The sequence below is a fragment of the Jaculus jaculus genome, chromosome 11, assembly GCF_020740685.1.
Source record: "Jaculus jaculus isolate mJacJac1 chromosome 11, mJacJac1.mat.Y.cur, whole genome shotgun sequence".
NCBI lineage: Eukaryota > Metazoa > Chordata > Mammalia > Rodentia > Dipodidae > Jaculus > Jaculus jaculus.
The window spans coordinates 98,672,602-98,689,898 of record NC_059112.1 but is presented as its reverse complement, the minus strand read 5'-3'; the positions used below and the strand labels follow the sequence as shown (position 1 = coordinate 98,689,898).

Sequence of the window (17,297 nt, the reverse complement as noted above, 5' to 3'; positions counted from 1 at the left end):
CAGTGATCCTCCCACCTCTGCCTCCAGAGTGCTGGGATTAAAGGCTGGTACCACTGCCTGGCTCTGGGCACCTAGGTTTTTTATGAAAATCATTGACAAACAAGACTTTGGGTGTAGGCTTTGATGATTTTAATCCAAAAAGCAAAGTGAGGGCTGGAGAGATGGCTTAGTGGTTAAATGCTTGCCCGTGAAGCCTAAGGACCCCGGTTTGAGGTTCAATTCCCCAGGACCCATGTTAGCCAGATGCACAAGGGGGCACATGCATCTAGAGTTTGTTTGCAGTGGCTCAAAGCCCTGGCGCGCCCATTCTCTCTCTCTCTCCCTCTTTCTCTGTCACTCTCAAATCAATAAATAAAAATAAACAAAAAAATAAAAAACATTAAAAATTAAAAAACCCCAAAAAGCAAAGAGACACTATTTGACAATTGCGTTGTCTTTTTTCCTGTCCATGACATGGTGCCAGAAGAAATACTGGCCTCTAGTAGGTGTGAAGCTCATGTGCGTGGTTAGAGTAGGTCTGCAGTAGGTGTTCAGCCTTATGATAGGTGTATAGGCCTGCGGTGGGTGGTCAGCTACCCTCATGCATTCTATGTCTCTGTAACTCTCAAGGGCCCTATCATGATGTTGCTTTTCTTTTTTTTCCCTTCCAGATAAAGTTGTACACCAAACATGGAACTTTGAAGTACCAGACAGACTGCGCCCCTAACAACGGGTACTTTATGATCCCCTTGTACGATAAGGTACGGCCCCTGGGGACTTGAGTCTTCCCCACTCATCTTTTATGACAGGAAGTAATTAGCCGACCAGTGCTGCTTCACTCACTAGCGATGTCACCTTCCCCACAAGCGTGCCTCGTGTAAGTGATCAGTGGAATGTGGCAGGCTTCAAAGGAGCCAGACTCTAAGGGCGTTGATGCTTTGAGTGCTTACAGTGTCTCCAGGGGCGTTATGACACGCTGATGATCACAGCCGTGGAAGAGGTGGCCTAGTGAGGAGAGGCCAGGACTGAGGCCGGCGACCTGCCATGCTGTACTGTTCAGCCCAAGTGTCCTGTGTGCCAGGGTTGAGAGACCCAGTTCATGGAGTGTGGTTTTCAAGCAGCTGAAAATATTGTACCAAAGTCACAGAAGTATTGTTGGAATTCTTGAGTTTTTGTGGACAAAATAAATCAGTCTTTAGTATCTGAAGTCAATTCTGCCTCTCTGAAGTGACCACCCTGTATAAAAGTTTTGGGGAATATCCCAAGTTCTCTTTATAGTTAGGCAGCTATCCTGGGGTACATACATGCACACCTATATGTGTGCGTACCCATGTGCATCCATGCAAGCTTCTGCTTACAGTCATCCTCCCCATCAGCTGTGTGTGTGGTGTGCACATACGTGTTATGCACGTGTGTGTGTTAACAGCCATGTACAATGTCATTTTCATTCTTCCTTGAGACAGAATCTCACTGGGTCTGGAGCTGCCATCCTTTGATCAGACTGGCAGATCCATGAGCCCCAGTGATTCTCCGGTCTCTAACTGGTCTCTACTGGACTGGGGTTACAGGTGTGCAGAGCCTCACGTAGCAGTTTACGTGTGTGCTGGCCCTTGCAGACCTGTATGTTTGTGTGGCAAGTGATCTCACCCGCTGAGCCATCTCCTTAGCCCTAGGAGATACCCTTTCCTGCGGATTGCCTGTCTTAACCTGGGGCCATCGGCTCTCCTGCTGTCAAGTTTCACTTTTCCTTGCAGGGGGATTTCATCCTGAAGATCGAGCCACCCCTGGGATGGAGTTTTGGTAAGTGATGTGCCCAGGGAGGGACCGTGTTAGATGCGGAGTGCTGCCTCAGATGGGCAACTGTGCAGCCCTCGTGTGTTAAGGCGAATCCATGGTGTGGAGGGGAGTTGTGTGTGTTAGCCTTTGTCACCTTTGGTTTCCCTTATATCTACCTGACAGCTGTCTGTCTGTCCATTTTTCTTTTTTTTTTAATGAGACAGAGAGTTGGTGCACCAGGACCTCTGGCCACTGCAGTCTTAACTCCAGACACGTGCACCACCACGTGTGTGTGTGTGTGTGTGTGCGTGTGCGTGTGCGTGTGAGAGAGACCTTGTGCACGTGCATCATCTTGTGCGTCTGGTTTACATGGATTCTGAAGAGTTGAACCTGGGTCCTTATGCTTCACAGGCAACCATCTTAAAATAGACATCCTTTCCTTTTTTTAAATATTTATTTGACAGAGAAAAGGGGGAGGAGAATGAATGAGCATGCCAGGGCCTCCAGCCACTGCAAATGAACTCCAGACACATGCGCCCCCTTGTGTGCTGGCTAACGTGGGTCCTGGGCAATCAAACCTGGGTCCTTTGGCTTTTCAGGCAAATGCCTTAACCGCTAAGGCATCCCTCCAGCCCTACAGTAGAACACTATAGAAATGAGAAAGAGTGATGTCTTGTTCCTCATCTAGGATGGCTTTTGTTTTTGAAGTAGGCTCTCACTCTAGTAGCTCAGGAATTCACTATGTAGTTTCAGGGTGACCTCGAATTCTCAGTGCTCCTCCTCCCTCTGCTTCCCAAGGGCTGGGATTAAAGGTGTGCACCACCACGCTTGGCTCTAGGATGGCCTTTTTTGTCTTGTTTTTGTTTTAAAATTTACTTTCTTATTGACAACTTGCATAGACAATAACCCACATTTCCCCCTTTGCAACTCCACTCTCCATTATATCCCCTCCCCCTCTCAGTCTCTCTTTTATTTTGATGTCATCATCTTTTCTTCCTATTATGATAGTCTTGTGTAGGTAGTGTCAGACACTGTAATGTCATGGATATCCAGGCCATTTTGTGTCTTATGGGGGGAGGTGCATTGTAAGGAGTCCTACCCTTCCTTTGGCTCTTACATTCTTTCTACCACCTCTTCTGCAATGGATCCTGAGCCTTGGAAGGTGTGATAGAGGTGTTTCAGTGCTGAGCACTCCTGTCACTTCATCTCAGTACTGTGGTGCCTTATGAGTCATCCTAAGGTCACTGCCACAGGATGGCTTCTTCTTCTTTTTTTTAAATTATTTATTTATTTATTTGAGAGCGACAGACACAGAGAGAAAGACAGATAGAGGGAGAGAGAGAGAATGGGTGCGCCAGGGCTTCCAGCCTCTGCAAACGAACTCCAGATGCGTGCGCCCCCTTGGGCATCTGGCTAACGTGGGACCTAGGGAACCGAGCCTCGAACCGGGGTCCTTAGGCTTCACAGGCAAGCGCTTAACTGCTAAGCCATCTCTCCAGCCCAGGATGGCTTCTTTATCTGAGGTCTTGCTGTGTAGCCCAGGTTGGTCTGAGACTCAGGATCCTCCTGTCCTTAGCCTCTGAGCTCTGGGATAATAGGTGTGTGCCACTGTTTTTTTTTTTTTTAATTAATTGAAATTCAACATTGAGAGGTTTGACAGCAAAATCCAGATCTGGGCTCCTTAGGGATCACAGGATCTGGTAGTTGGAGCCTTACCAGCTGTGTGACATCTTTGGGTCCGTGGCTTTCCGCTGCCAGACTCTTCCTCCTCGTGTGGAGTCAGTGTTGTGGCCCCTGCCTTCTCAGCAGCGTGGAGATCAGTGGCCAGTGTTATTTGCTCAGAATGACAGACACCCTGATAAACTTCTAATCCTCTTGCTGCAACTGCCTCTTTCTGGCCTTGTTGGAAAGTTGGGTGCCAGAGTGAAATCAGAAGAGAGGGTTCCAACTGGACCTGGGTGACTTTTTTTTTTTTTTTTTGTCCTTTGGCACCCAAGGTCTCATGCATGGTAGGTGTCTGTCTGCTCTACCACTGAGCCACAGCCACGCAGCACAGCCCCTGTGGCGCTTTTGTAGAGGAGAGACTGTCCTTTAGATGTGGTAGAGGTGATCACAGCCTGCGGACTAGAGTGGGGACACTGGAAGTGCCCACCAGGACCAAGGCTAATGAAAAGCTTGGGCACCTGTGGCTCATTTGGCCACAAGAGAAACTCTCAGCCAAGTCAGGCCTCCTGGCTGGTGCATTCCAGAAAGCTGGAGGGAAGCAAGCCTTGATAATCCTGGGAGCAGAGGCTATGGTCTGTGCTCTAGCTGGTGGGAGTGGGTCATTTGTATCCTACTTGCTGGTGCCTTTTATTTTGATAAGCTTTTTGTAAAAAAAAAAAAAAAAAATATTTATTTGTTGGAGAGAGAGAGAGAGAGAGAGACAGATAGAGAATGGGCATACCAGAGTTTCTAGCCACTGCAAACAAACTCCAGATGCATATGCCATCTTGTGCATCTGGCTTATGTGGGTCCTGGGGAACTGAAATTGGGTCCTTAGGCTTCACAGGCAAGCGCCTTAACTGCTAAGCCATCTGTCTAGCCACAGTTTTTTTTTTTTTTTTTCATTAATTTATTTGAGAGAGTGACTGAGCATGAGTGAGCCAGGGCCTCTGGCCCATGCAAATGAACTGTAGCGCAGGCACCAATTTGTGCATCTGGATTTATGTAGGCACTGGGAAATTGAACCCAGGGCTTTGCAAGCAGTCTCCTTTAACTGCTGTGCCATCTCCCCAGTGCCTGATAAACTTATTTATTGACAGTTTTCATACATGGACCTACTGTATTTTGTTCATAGTCTCTGCCCATTATCTGATAAGTGTTTTGTTTTTCTTTTTCAAGATACGGTATGCTGGGCTGGAGAGATGGTTTAGCTTAAGCTCTCAGGTTCCATTCCCCAGGACCCATATAAGTCAGATACACAAGGTGTGGTGCATGTGTCTGCAATTCATTTGCAAAAATAAAAAGGCCCTGGCATGGCTATACTCTCTATCTACCTCTTCCTCTCTGTCCCCCCCCCCCAAAAAAAAGATAGGGTCTTACTATAGCCCAGGCTGACCTGGAATTCACTACTTCTCAGGCTGGCCAGGAACTCACAGTGATCCTAAAGGCGTTTGCCACCACACCTGGCTGATAAGCCCCCCTCCCCCTCCCTCAGGGTAGAGTCTCCCTGGAGTCCAGGCTGACCTGACCTGGATTTCACTATGTAGTCTCAGGGAGGCCTTGAACTCCAGACAAGCCTCCTATCTCTGCCTCCCAAGTGCTGGGATTAAAGGCTTTTTATTGGATTTCAACACACCTCCAGATAGGGGTGTATTGCTTGATGAATTTTCTTTTCTCTCTTTTCTTAACAATACTTTGTTTATTTGAGAGTGAGAAAGAGAATGGTGAGCCAGGGCTTGTAGCCACTGCAGACATACTTTAGATGCATGTACCACCTGTGCCTCTAGCTTTGTGTGGGTCCTGGGGAGTCAAACTCTGCTCCTTAGGCTTTGCAGGCAAGTACCTTAACCGCTGAGCCATTGCCTCAGTGCCCCCCCTTTTTTTTTAACTTGATGAATTTTTCCAAAGTGCACACACCCATCTAACTGCCACACAGATAACCATGTAGAACTTACCAGCACCCAGAAGCTCCTTGCTCCATTGCTCATTAAGCCCCCTGTAGCACCCACAGATGACACTGTCCTGACCTTCTAAAATTCTAGCTGCGCCCCTTGGGGGTTGGCCTAGAGCCTTGAGTGCTAGGCAAGCACTTTACTATTGAGCTACATCCCTAGCCCTTTTTATTTTTTCTTCTTTCTCATTTTGAGATAGGGTCTCACTAAGTTGCCAGGCTGGTCTTGAATTCTCCACATCCTGGCCAGCATTTACTGTGGTGTCTTGTTATCTGATGGGGACATGGTAGTTTCTTGTTGTGCTCTTGACTTTCACTTTTCTCATAGCTCGTGAGATTGGGCCCTTCTTCACAGACCTCATCAGTGAGATGCCTGCCGGAGTCTTTTGCTTTTTTTTTTTTTTTTTTTAAGTTTCCCCTTTGTGTGTTCACATGCATGTGTGTGTAATTCTTCATTTTCCCTGGAAATCTCCTGGTTTCTCCACCTTCTTCTCTACTTACAACTCCATATTTTCTCAAGTGTTTTAAACCCTCAGCTTTCATCTCTGAGAGGCACTTCACTTTTCTAAAGAGCATTTGCTGATACTGAAAAGTCAGATGGCTACACGCAGCCATGTGTCTAGTGGTTGTGAGGAGTTGAAGTTTTGGGCACCTGGGGCCGTGTGGCAGCAGGTGGTACATTTGAGTAGTGGCTGCTCCCTTTCATTTGCCATTTGTATCCAGCCTGGCCTGCCTCCCTCCTCCATGTCTCCTGTGGCCTTGGAGTTGCAGTCCCGGTTTAGCGTGCCTCCGTTCTTGAATTTGGTCAAGGGACAGAGCTAGAACCTGTCACACTGCGCACATTGGCGCTCTGTTACAAATTACGTGACCTTGAGAGATCTTTTTCCCCATCTCTGCCTCCATTTACCCCTCTAAATTCTTTTACCTCTTATCGCATCCAAGATGGATGTGAGGATTGAATGTGCCTGGCCCACTGCTTGGGCCATGGTAAATACTCAACAGAAAAACTTGGTGCTCAGTGACTTTTCAGTGGAATACTGTAGAGCCCAACTTGACTGGAAGACTTACTCTGAAGCTTTTAGGTTCTAAGCCCCAATTCCTTCTGGGCCAAGAAGCCAGGTGTTGGGAATGGGGCACAAGGGGGACTTTCCCCTGTATACCTTTGGATCACGAGTCACATGGCTACATTAAGTATCCAGAAATAAATAGAAGAGCCTCGCTCAGGAAATGTATTTCTAGCACCAGTGTTGCATATTGTCTCATATCTCATATGCCTTCCCTTTCCACTCCCTCCCCCAGAGCCAACTAGTGTGGAGCTGCACGTGGACGGCGTGAATGACATCTGCACGAAGGGCGGGGACATCAACTTCGTGTTCACGGGCTTCTCTGTGAATGGAAAGGTCTGGTCTGCGCTCTGTGCTCTCACATGAGCTCTGTAATGGGTCCTGTGTCCGCTCAACCTTTGAAAAAGCAGGGTGCTTGTACCCACAGGGGTGCCACCCTCACTGAGCTTCGGGGATCTGTGGCCCACTGAGTGTGCCACTGTCCCCTGCCCTGCCCTGAGAACATAGATGTTAGCATGACCTGGCGGGAGGGTCAGTGACCCAGGACCTGGGCCCGTTTCTGTGCTGTGGGCGAGCCGTGGTTGGTCTTCTCCAGGGCTTCCTTCTGTCTGGGGAGACTTGCTTAGGGGGCTTTGTATGTCTTCTGTCCCTCCCCTGGGAGTGGAATCATTTTGGAAATAAAACTTACTGAGGTGCTGTGTGGTACCTTGGTACTGTGTTGCATGATGCCGTCCTGTGATCCCTGTTCTCATCTTGGTTCTCAGCAGGGCGTATGTCTTCCCTCTGTCAGCTCCTGGGCTGATGAGGGATTTTCTTGCTGACATGCTCCTCATGGTGGCTTTATTTTTCCTTCATGCTGAGGCACTCAGCCCTGCCTCACGTGGGTTTCTTTTTTTTTTTTTTAACATTTTATTTTTATTTATTTGGTTGAGAGAGAGATACAGAAATAGTCAGGTAGAGAGAGAGAATGGGTGTGGCAGGGCCTCCAGCCACTGCAAATGAACTCCAGATATGTGTGCCCCCTTGTGCATCTGACTTATGTAGGTCCTGGAGAATTGAACCTGGGTCCTTTGGCTTTGCAGGCAAGTGCCTTAATCACTAAGCTATCTCTCCAGCCCTCTTTTTTTGAGATAGGGTCTTTCTCCAGCCCAGGCTGACCTGGAATTCACTCTGTAGGTCCAGGGTGGCCTTGAACTCATGATGATCCTCCTACCTCAGGCTCCTGAGTATTGGGATTCAAGGCGGGTGTTGCCACGCCCAGCTCATGTGGGTTTTTTACTGGAGGTGGGGGGTCACGAGTGCCTTCTCTTTCTTAGTAGTTTGTAAAAGAACCCTTTGCTGCCTGGGGGATTGGGTCCTAACATCCCCCTTCACGCAGGTCCTCAGCAAAGGGCAGCCCCTGGGCCCCGCCGGAGTTCAGGTGACTCTGAGAAGCACAGGCACTGAAGCGAAGATCCAGTCCACAGTCACACAGCCTGGAGGAAAGTGAGTGGTGTCCTGGAGCCCAGCTTGGCAGCTAGAGGCCGGCTGCGGCCGGTGGGGTGGGGGAAGCTTTGGGTCTAGACCTGGAGTGGGGTCCTTATCTGGCCTCTTGGCTTCGTGTCTTCAGAGCCCACATTCCTCATGAAATGGAAGTCACTTGGCCCATTGTGCCTGAGGGGGTGAATAAATACTACCTGGTGTCCTCTGTGGGGCTGTTTGAGCCCAGCAGTCAGTGTTTGTGCTTAGACCTGGGACAGGTTTCTTTACCCCTCTGTGCCATATTTTCCCACTTCTAGATGAAGGTCATTGTGGAGCCTACCTTAGGAGGTCACTCGGAAAATGAGTATTAGGGTTTCGGGTTTTCTGGTGGAGTGAGTATATGCTTAATTTGTGTTTGCCTGAGAACATCCATCAAGGCTGCTGTGTAGTCGGAGCTGAGGAGAGCTTAAGCGGAACGTAGAGAGCTATGTGGTTGAGCTGTAAATGTTAAGGGATGTCCAATGTTAAACACCAAAATAGTGCAAAGTGGTCACTTTGAAGGCATTCAAATCATTACTACTTTATTCCACAAAGCTGACTCAGTGACAAAATTTATTTAGAAATTTATGAATTTCTCAGCAAATTTTCTAATTTAAAAATGATTATTGTTGGGGACTGGAGAGATGGTTCAGCGGTTATGTGCTTCTTGCTTTCAAAGCCCGATGGCCTGGGCTTGATTCCCCAGTACCCATGTAAAGGCAGGTGCAAAAAGTGATGCATGTGTCTGGAGTTCATCTGCAGTGGCAAGAGGCTGTGGCACACCAGCTCGTTCTCTTTTTCTTCTTGCAAATAAATAAATGAAAATATTAAAAAAATAATCTTGTCACCATTTTCATTTTGAAATAGCGTGACTACTAGATTACTGCCAGCCAGTCCTGGTCTGTTAGGAGCAGGGAGCTCTGCTCTTCTCTCTAGGCCAGTGTAGGCTGAGTGTCCCTAGCCCAGAACACTGGGGACTCTTGGATGAGGTGTGTTTTCATATGTATAATATGAGTCAGTCTCTGGAGGGAGGGGAGATTTATTTTGGCTCCTGTTTCAGACTGTGGTCACTGGGCCATATGCCTCTGGGCCCAGGGTGAGGTGGCACATCTAGCAGAAGGGTGGGTGTGTTGGAGGAGGCCGCTTACCCCATGGCAGACAGAAGCAGGGAAAGAGAGGAAGGGGCTGGCACGAGAGAAGCCCTTCATTAGGCTCACCCCCAGTGGCCTACGTCCTGCAGTGAGGCCCCACCTCCTCTGACACTTCCCACCACCCCCCAGCAGCCCATTCAAATGTGAATCCACTAATGGATCAATCCACTCACTGAGCCAGAGCCCTGAGCCCCATCTTTGAACTTTGTGTTGGAGACTAAGCCTTTATAATAAATAAGCACATGAGCCTTTGGAGGGAACTTCATGTCCAGACCAAAAAATAACGTCCTGGAGTCCTGGGGATGGGACTCATATGAACATGAAATTCATTTATGTTGTATATGCATCTTATGCACAGAAGCTGAAGTGAATAATGTACAATAATTAAAATAATTTATTGCATGGTGTGGAATTTTCCACTTGTAGCATAGTGTTGATACTCAGAAGGTTTTGGAGTTGGATTTCCAGTGTTGGCATGAGGGATGCTGCAGCTGGAGTTTGCTGTAGACGTTGCTGGGACCCACCTTGAGCTTTCTGAGCTCTGTGCTGTCCAGATCTTTGCATGTTGTAACCCGCCATGATCTACAAATGTGTTTGGCCACAGTCACAGTTATCTGGGATACATGGGGCCTACAGGCCTTAGGTTGGACACCTGGTAAAGCAGTGATAGGAACTTAGAGCACAGGGAGCTGTACACGTGAGGCAGAGGCCAGAGGTGGTGGCAAGTTCACTTTCATTGTAGCATAGTGATTCCCCAGCCCTGCCCAGGTTCTGCAGGCAGCAGTGCTGGGATGGGCCACCACGCTGGGGAAGAGCTCGCTTGCTGCTTGCTGCCAGGAGAGGATTCAGCATGTGTCTGTTGGGTGTTTGCAGCCCCAGCCCAGCTCAGCCGGCAGGCCTTGCTGTGGAGCCCAGCCTGGCCCCCGTCTCAGTCTCCTGCGGGCTGGGATTACAAATGTGTGCCTGGCCCGAGTGCCCGCCCACCTGCCGCAGCCTGGGGACCTGCTGTCTTCCTTACACACGACCCTTCCCTTCCCAGTTCGGAGCTTTGGGCCACTCTTCTCTCTGCTTCTCCTTCCTGTTCGTATCATTCAAACTGGGCTGATGTTCTGTGGCTGGAACAGATAACTGTGAATGTGGCCCAACACATTTGTAGATCATGGCGCTCTCTCTGCTTCATTCAGCCTTGGAACCTCAGCCATGGGATGGGGCCACCCTCGGGGGGGAGGGTGTGTGTGTGGGGGGGTTCCCACCACTGTTAACCCAATTTATAGATGTTCCTTCACAGACGTGCCCAGAGCGTTGTCTCCTAGGCAATTCTGTACCTAGTCAAGCTGACAGTAGAAATCAACCGCCATTTTGGGAGAAAGTGAAGTGCTATTTTGTATTTCTCAGGTTTGCATTTTTTAAAGTTCTTCCTGGCGATTATGAAATTCTTGCGACTCATCCGACGTGGGCCTTAAAAGAGGTGAGTGAGTGAGCTTCGCCCGTAGCCATGCCAGTAAGGCACTCGGTTGACAGCTGTGGGCGCTGTGAGGACTTTGAATTTGGACGTGGAGATGAAAGCATGGTTTCCCCAGATGCTGGCAAGGATCCGGTGTGGCTGACCCCCGGGGAGCGCCGGTGTCACTTTCAGCGTTAGGTGACAGTGCTGTCTTCCTGCTGTGGACTTGCTGTGCTGCCGGCTGTTGCTATTTTGAGCTAAATCAACACCAGGAGCTCCTGATGAAACGTGTCTGTTCTTTTTCAGGCTGAAACAAATCCACTAAGCATTCCAGAAGCCGCTGGGTGGAATGTCTGTAGGTTTGTTTCAGACAGGCTAAGTGAGGACTAAGGGAAGACTGGGCGGGGAGCATCACATACAGGGTTCTGCACGTCATCAGGACGAGGGAGCCAGGGCCGCAGTGTCAGGTAGAACAAGGCAGAGGGAGTAGGATTGCAAAACTCCCCACAGTACATCCTCAGATACAGTCTTAGGTCAGAGCTGTAAGCCCTGTCCATACGGTTACTGATGGCTATAGAAGGGAAGAAGGGGCTGGGGACACGTCAGAATTTTCTCTCGTTTTGTGACAGGGTCTAACTCCATAGCCCAGGCTTGCCTAGAACTTGTGATCCTCCTGCCTCAGTGTTCTGCATGCTGGGGTCACAGGTGTGTGCCACCGTGCTGGACTTGGGCTCTTCTAGTTCTTTACCTGGCACAGGAGATGTAGACAGTCTTGACAGTGTTCTTTGTACCTTTGCTTGTCTAAAGTAGTTTCTAACGGAAGCTACCGAAAAGAGGAAACCCTAGTAGGTGGATTTTTATACCAGCTGTGAACAGTAAATGGAAGTAAGACTTGAGGACATCCTGACCTGAGAGCTTGGTGCTTCCCTCACTGTTGCTAAAAAAGTTTGCTGGCCGGAGCTGTAGATCAGTGGTAGAGCTCTTGTGTCTGTACAGAGCTTGTAACCGGTGGGTTTCTGTCATCAGTTACCTGGATACGTTTTAGGTGGCAGAGCTCAGTGGTAGAGCACTTGGGTCTATTAGAGTGCTTGTAAGTGGTCGGCTTACATCATCATTTAAATGGATATACATTTTAGATTTGCATTGTATGTTAAGTGTATGGGTAAAGGAACTCTATTAACATATCACTATGTTTTTTTTTTGTTTATTATTTATGTATTTGAGAGTGACAGAGAAAGAGGCAGAGAGAGAGAGAGAGAGGGAGGGAGGGAGGAGTGGGCGTGCCAGGGCCTCCAGCCACTGCAAACGAACTCCAGACGTGTGCGCCCCTTTGTGCATCTGGCTAACATGGGTCCTGGGGAATTGAGCCTCGAACTGGGGTCTTTAGGCTTCATAGGCAAATGCTTAACTGCTAAGCCATCTTGCCAGCCGTCACTATGGTTTGTAAAACTTAGTTTCTTACATGTAAGCTTTGTCATTTTTCCCCCACACTGATGTCATTTTGTTTCAGTGCTGGAAGTCTTTTTCTTGTGAAATAAGCACTGCATTGTCCAGACTTCTTGGACATTTTTAGACTAAGCCATAGAATATTGTCAAAGTAGTACGTGGGGCCTGTGATCTGGAGGGAGAGAAATGAAGACAGTTTTTTTTTTTTTTTCTTTTTTCGAGTTAGAGTCTCACTCTGGTCCAGGCTGACCTGGAATTAACTCTGTCATCTCAGGGTGGCCTTGAACTCATGGCAATCCTCCTACCTCTGCCTCCCGAGTGCTGGGATTAAAGGCATGCGCCACCATGCCCGGCAGTTTTTTTTTGTTTTTTTTTTTGATACTGTTTTCAAAATGAAAGTAATACAGATTGGTTCTCCTCAAATGATTTAACTCACTGTTAACCAGTGAAAGTCTTCATATTTTAAATTTTTATTTATTTGAGAGAAAGAACATGGGCACACCAGGGCCTTTGCTGCTGCAAATGAAGTAGACACGTACACCATGTTGTGTATCTGGCTTTACATGGTTACTGGATTAGAACCCGTTCTGTCAGGTGTTGCAAGCAGTGCCTTTTACTACTAAGCCATCCCCCCAGCCTGAAAACCTTTTGTTTATATGAAAGAAAAAAAAAATCAAAAAGGTAAGTAAGCTCTTTGATTTAATATGTCAAATATATAAAGTCATAACCAAATATTGTTATTATTCATTAACATTTATAATTTTCAACTTGTACTATGCTTCTTTTTGTTTGAAATTTTAATGAAAACTAGCTGAGATGTTGTGTTCTCTGAGAAACAAAGCTGGATATGGTGACTTACTCCTGGTACTTAGGAGGCTGAGGCAGGAGAATTGCCATGAGTTTGAGGCAACCCTGGACTTTAGAGTGAGATTGTTTTAAATCCAATATAACAACAAAAAGCCAAAAGAAAAACAGTATCTAAAGGGTTTCAATTGTTTGAAGTATCTATCATACAATGACTGATCTCTAAAATTTTACATCAATAAAATGTTTTTGCATAAAAATAAAAACTAAACAAAGAATGCTGTTGCGAGTGAGGGATAATGATCACCTGTTGGAGAACCAGTGTCTGGACCTAAGTGAAAGGGGCATTCCAGGGTCTGGTCCTGGTCTCGGTCAGGGCATTCGTCACCTCGAACACTGTCTGGACATGAGTGAGTGAGAGGGCCCTCTGGGGTCCTGGTCCTGGTCTTTGTTACCTGGGACAGGGTCTGGACGTGAGAGAGAGGGCAGTTTGGGGACCTGGTCCTGGTCTCTGGTGGCGCGGGTTACCTGGAGCGTTGGACTTGGGTTGTGAGAGTTGCTACACCGTGCTTAGAATTCCTGTGCCCTGTGTTCCCTTTGTAGACCATACTGGCCTCAAACTCACAGCGATCCTCCTGCCCCAGCCTCCAAACTATTGACATGGCAGATGTGAGTCACCACACCTGGCTGTACTGAAAGAAAGAGCAATTAGGCATGTGTGTCACTACATAGGGAAAACAGCAGCTTGCTCATTTTAAAACCTCGGTCCATAAAGGGAACAGAAGTAGGAACTTCTGTTCACCAGGTAGACGCCATCCCAGTGTCTCCTTGCCCTTCATCCTGGGTATTAGGAGATGGCTGCTTCACGTCCTATGTCCTCCTTCCCAGTCTGTGAACTCGGCGCTCATGGTGTCAGTTAGCCATGGATTGAAAGTATTTGAAAAAAACTACACTTACAGACCTTTCCCTTGTCAATATGTTATTAACCCCACAGCCCTTACACTGGGCTGACATTGCAAATAATCCAGAGATGGATTAGAACCTGAAAGGATGTAGTTCTGTGCCAGGAGTGCACCATTTCATGTAAGGGATTTGGACTTTGAAGGTTTGGGTATCGGGGTAGGGAGGGCTCCCTGAATCAGTCCCCCGTGGCTGTGGGCAGAGAGCTTTATCTGTGGTTTTGTTGTTTTTCATCTTTCTAGTTAATAGTTAGGTCCCCCTTGTTAGGTACTTGGTAAAGGTTTTTTGTGGGTTTTTTTTTTTTTTAACTTTTTATTCTTTCGAGGGCGTCAGGCTTGTCCATAACTTGCGCTGGAATTCCAGGCTGGTCTCAGACTCCCTTTGTAGATGATACTGGCCTCAAACTCACAGCGATCCTCCTGCCCCAGCCTCCAAACTATTGACATTGCAGATGTGAGTCACCACACCTGGCTGTAGGAATTTGTTTCTTTATTTATTTGGGTTTATTTATTTCATTTATTTATTTATGTTTTGAACACATACCCCTTTTCCTTTTGTAGGCAAGTACCACAGTGCGTGTAACCAACTCCAATGCGAATGCCGTGGCTCCTCTCATAGTTGCTGGCTACAACGTGTCGGGCTCTGTCCGCAGTGACGGAGAGCCCATGAAAGGGGTGAAATTTCTGCTCTTTTCCTCCTTAGTGGCAACAGAGGTGAGCAGAGGAAGTACCCTGCAAAGGAGATTGGGCAGGGCTTGAGTAGCAGGCTGTGATCCACTGAAATGTTGGGTAGGCCTGGTTTGTGACCTGATGTTTAAGAACACTGTGTCTCTCCACCCGCTGTCTGCCTTGGGAGACAGTGGAGTTCAGTAGGAAGGTGTCAGGTTTTGGCATCAGATGGGCCCAGATTCACACACATGCCAGGTTCTAACAAACACTTCTTGTTCTGTGAGACCTTGGGTTGGCCCTTATCTTCCTGAGCCTGTTTTCCTATCTGAAACATGGTAACCCATTGTTGGGAATGACAGCCTTGCCATTTTCCTCTAAGAAGCTGTTTCCATCATTAACTTTCAATCCTGAATGTAGGGAGATGGCTCAGTAGAGAAAATGCGTACTGCACAAGCATGAGGTCCTGAGTTCAGGTTCCCAGAACTCATGTAAATGCCAGGCAGGGTGGCATGTGCCTGTAATCCCCGTGGGGATGGAGCCTGGGAATTGCTGGGGCTCACTGGCCAGCTAGTGTGGCGGAATATGTGAACTCTGGGTTTAGCAGGAAACCTGGCCTCAAAGAATAAAGTGGCGAATGGTTGAGGAAAACACCTGAGGTAGACCTTTGGCCTACACACCGCTGTAGCCACCTCCATGTGCGCGCACGTCATATGCCCTCCTAGTTAGAGTTCAGAAACATGGGTGCTGACAGACCTGTACACAGCTGCCTGTCGTCTGGGGTGCCTCTTGGATGGTATTTGACACAGAATAGGAAATCTCTTCCTCTGGCGTAGGATGTCCTGGGCTGCAACATGTCCCCGGTGCCTGGGTTCCAGCCCCAAGATGAGAGCCTGGTGTATTTGTGCTATGCGGTCTCCAAAGAGGATGGCTCATTCTCCTTCTGTTCCTTGCCGAGTGGGGGCTACACTGTGGTGAGTGTGCAGATGTCTGTCTGTCTGTGCTTGGGATGCTGTGACGTGGTCAAAGCTTGCGGGTTGCGTGCATCGGCTTTCTGTCACTGTGACATAAGACCTGAGGTAGAGTATTTTAGTGGAGGAGAGGTTTGTCTAAGTGCATAGTTTCAGCCCCTGGTTTCCTGGCCCCATTGCTTTTGGCTGTGGAGAGGCAGGGCAGCATCATTGGAGCCTCTAGTCTCTACTAGAGGAACTCTTATTCCCTCAAGGGGCCGGCAGCTCAGCGGGAGTGGCATGCTGTAAACGGTCTCTGCCTCCCACAGTGGCAAGCAGGCTTTGAGCAAGGGGGCCTTTGGGTTCTAAAGGGTCTACCTGCTACTGTGTGCGTACTGTGCTTAGCAGGCACAGGTTGGGCATCCCTAACCTAAAACCGAAATGCTCCAAAATCTACAACTTCTGTGCATCGACATGATGTCACAAGTGGAAAATTCCACAGTATGAAACTTCCCTTCCTGCATGGTTACTACACAGACTATGACTTTCCCTCAGCCTGTGTATCGTTCATGCAATCTGTGGAGACAGATGTGAATCTCCTGTTTGCACACAGTCTCTGCTGCATGTGCAAACACCCACCATCTGAAAAACTCCGCAGTGCCAAACACTTCCCATCACAAGTGTTGGAGCAAGGGCTGTCCAACCTGTACGTGAGCAGACCCTCGGCTGCAGTGGAAGCGAAGCCTCATTAGACCAGCAACAGCTGTGATTCACACTCCTCTGGGTGTTCCAGCTGCCGGGCTGAGCTGGGCGAGGGTGGACTGCGGGACAGTGCTGTTGGTTCTCCTTGCAGATCCCGTTCTACCGAGGGGAAAGGATCACCTTCGATGTGGCGCCTTCCAGGCTGGATTTCACGGTGGAGCACGACAGCCTGAGGATAGAGGTGAGGCCTCCCAGTGACAGCTCTGGGCATGGGTTTTGCAAACAGGTCAGACTCAGCATCTTATCCGGAATGACTGTTGCAGAAAACGGGAGCTTGTCCTGTGGCCTGTGCTGCTGTGGGCTCAGTAGATTCCTCCCCTCTCTCACATCATGTCATCTTAGAGAACTGGAGTCTTGGTTAAAACTAACCTCTGAGATAGATTAATGCGGTGCCAGGACTTAACTTTCAGGTCCTGGTCGGGCTGGCACATAGCAGTGAGCAAGGGACAAGGGCTCCTTACACCCTAAAAGAGACACTAAATGTGGTTAAATCATAGCTATGCCAACCTTAATTACAGAAATAGAAAATAGTTACTGTGGGAAATTTGCTAGACAGAGCAGATTCCTAAGGAAAATAAGTCTTTCCTAAATGGACCACCCAGTGTTAAGAGTTACTGGGAAAATTCTATTTTAGCTGTTTTCTTGCAATGTTGCATCAGAGCACTACGCTAGAATAGCTTAGACTCCCAGGGACTGGCTTTGAGGTCACATGCCCATGGGGGACCGGCTCAGCCTTTTGCAATTCAGTGGAGCATTGGACTGCTGTCTGTGCCTGCAGGGAGGGGAGAGGGAGAGAAAGGTGAGAAGGTGAGCTGCCCTGCTCGCCAGGGCTATGGGAAAGGCTTCCCACATCACTGCTCAAGGCAGTTTTAACTAGTAAGAATGGAGATTTTTTTTTTCCCCTTCATTTTTATTTAGTTGAGGGTGACAGAGAGAGAAAGAGGTGGGGGTGGGGGGTGGGGGAGGGGAAGAATGGGCATGCCAGGGCTTCCAGCCACTGCAAATGAACTCCAGACGCATGCGCCATCTGGCTGATGTGGGTCCTGGGGCATCGAGCCTTAAACCGGGGTCCTTAGGCTTCACAGGCAAGCGCTTAACCGCTAAGCCATCTCTCCAGCCCAAGAACGGAGTTTTGAGTGAG

At 48.3% G+C, this 17,297-nt stretch overlaps 1 protein-coding gene across 1 annotated transcript in view; it reads left to right on the top strand.

Moving 5' to 3' along the window:
• Window positions 1-17,297, top strand: part of LOC101603457 (nodal modulator 1) — a 60,289-nt gene that overhangs the window by 5,383 nt on the left and 37,609 nt on the right. The window contains exons 2-9 of the mRNA XM_045161285.1: window positions 651-740; window positions 1,734-1,779; window positions 6,710-6,810; window positions 7,853-7,959; window positions 10,521-10,593; window positions 14,340-14,492; window positions 15,281-15,418; window positions 16,248-16,337. Of these exons, the coding sequence (XP_045017220.1) occupies window positions 651-740; window positions 1,734-1,779; window positions 6,710-6,810; window positions 7,853-7,959; window positions 10,521-10,593; window positions 14,340-14,492; window positions 15,281-15,418; window positions 16,248-16,337 (798 nt within the window). The remainder of the gene's footprint in view (window positions 1-650; window positions 741-1,733; window positions 1,780-6,709; window positions 6,811-7,852; window positions 7,960-10,520; window positions 10,594-14,339; window positions 14,493-15,280; window positions 15,419-16,247; window positions 16,338-17,297) is intronic.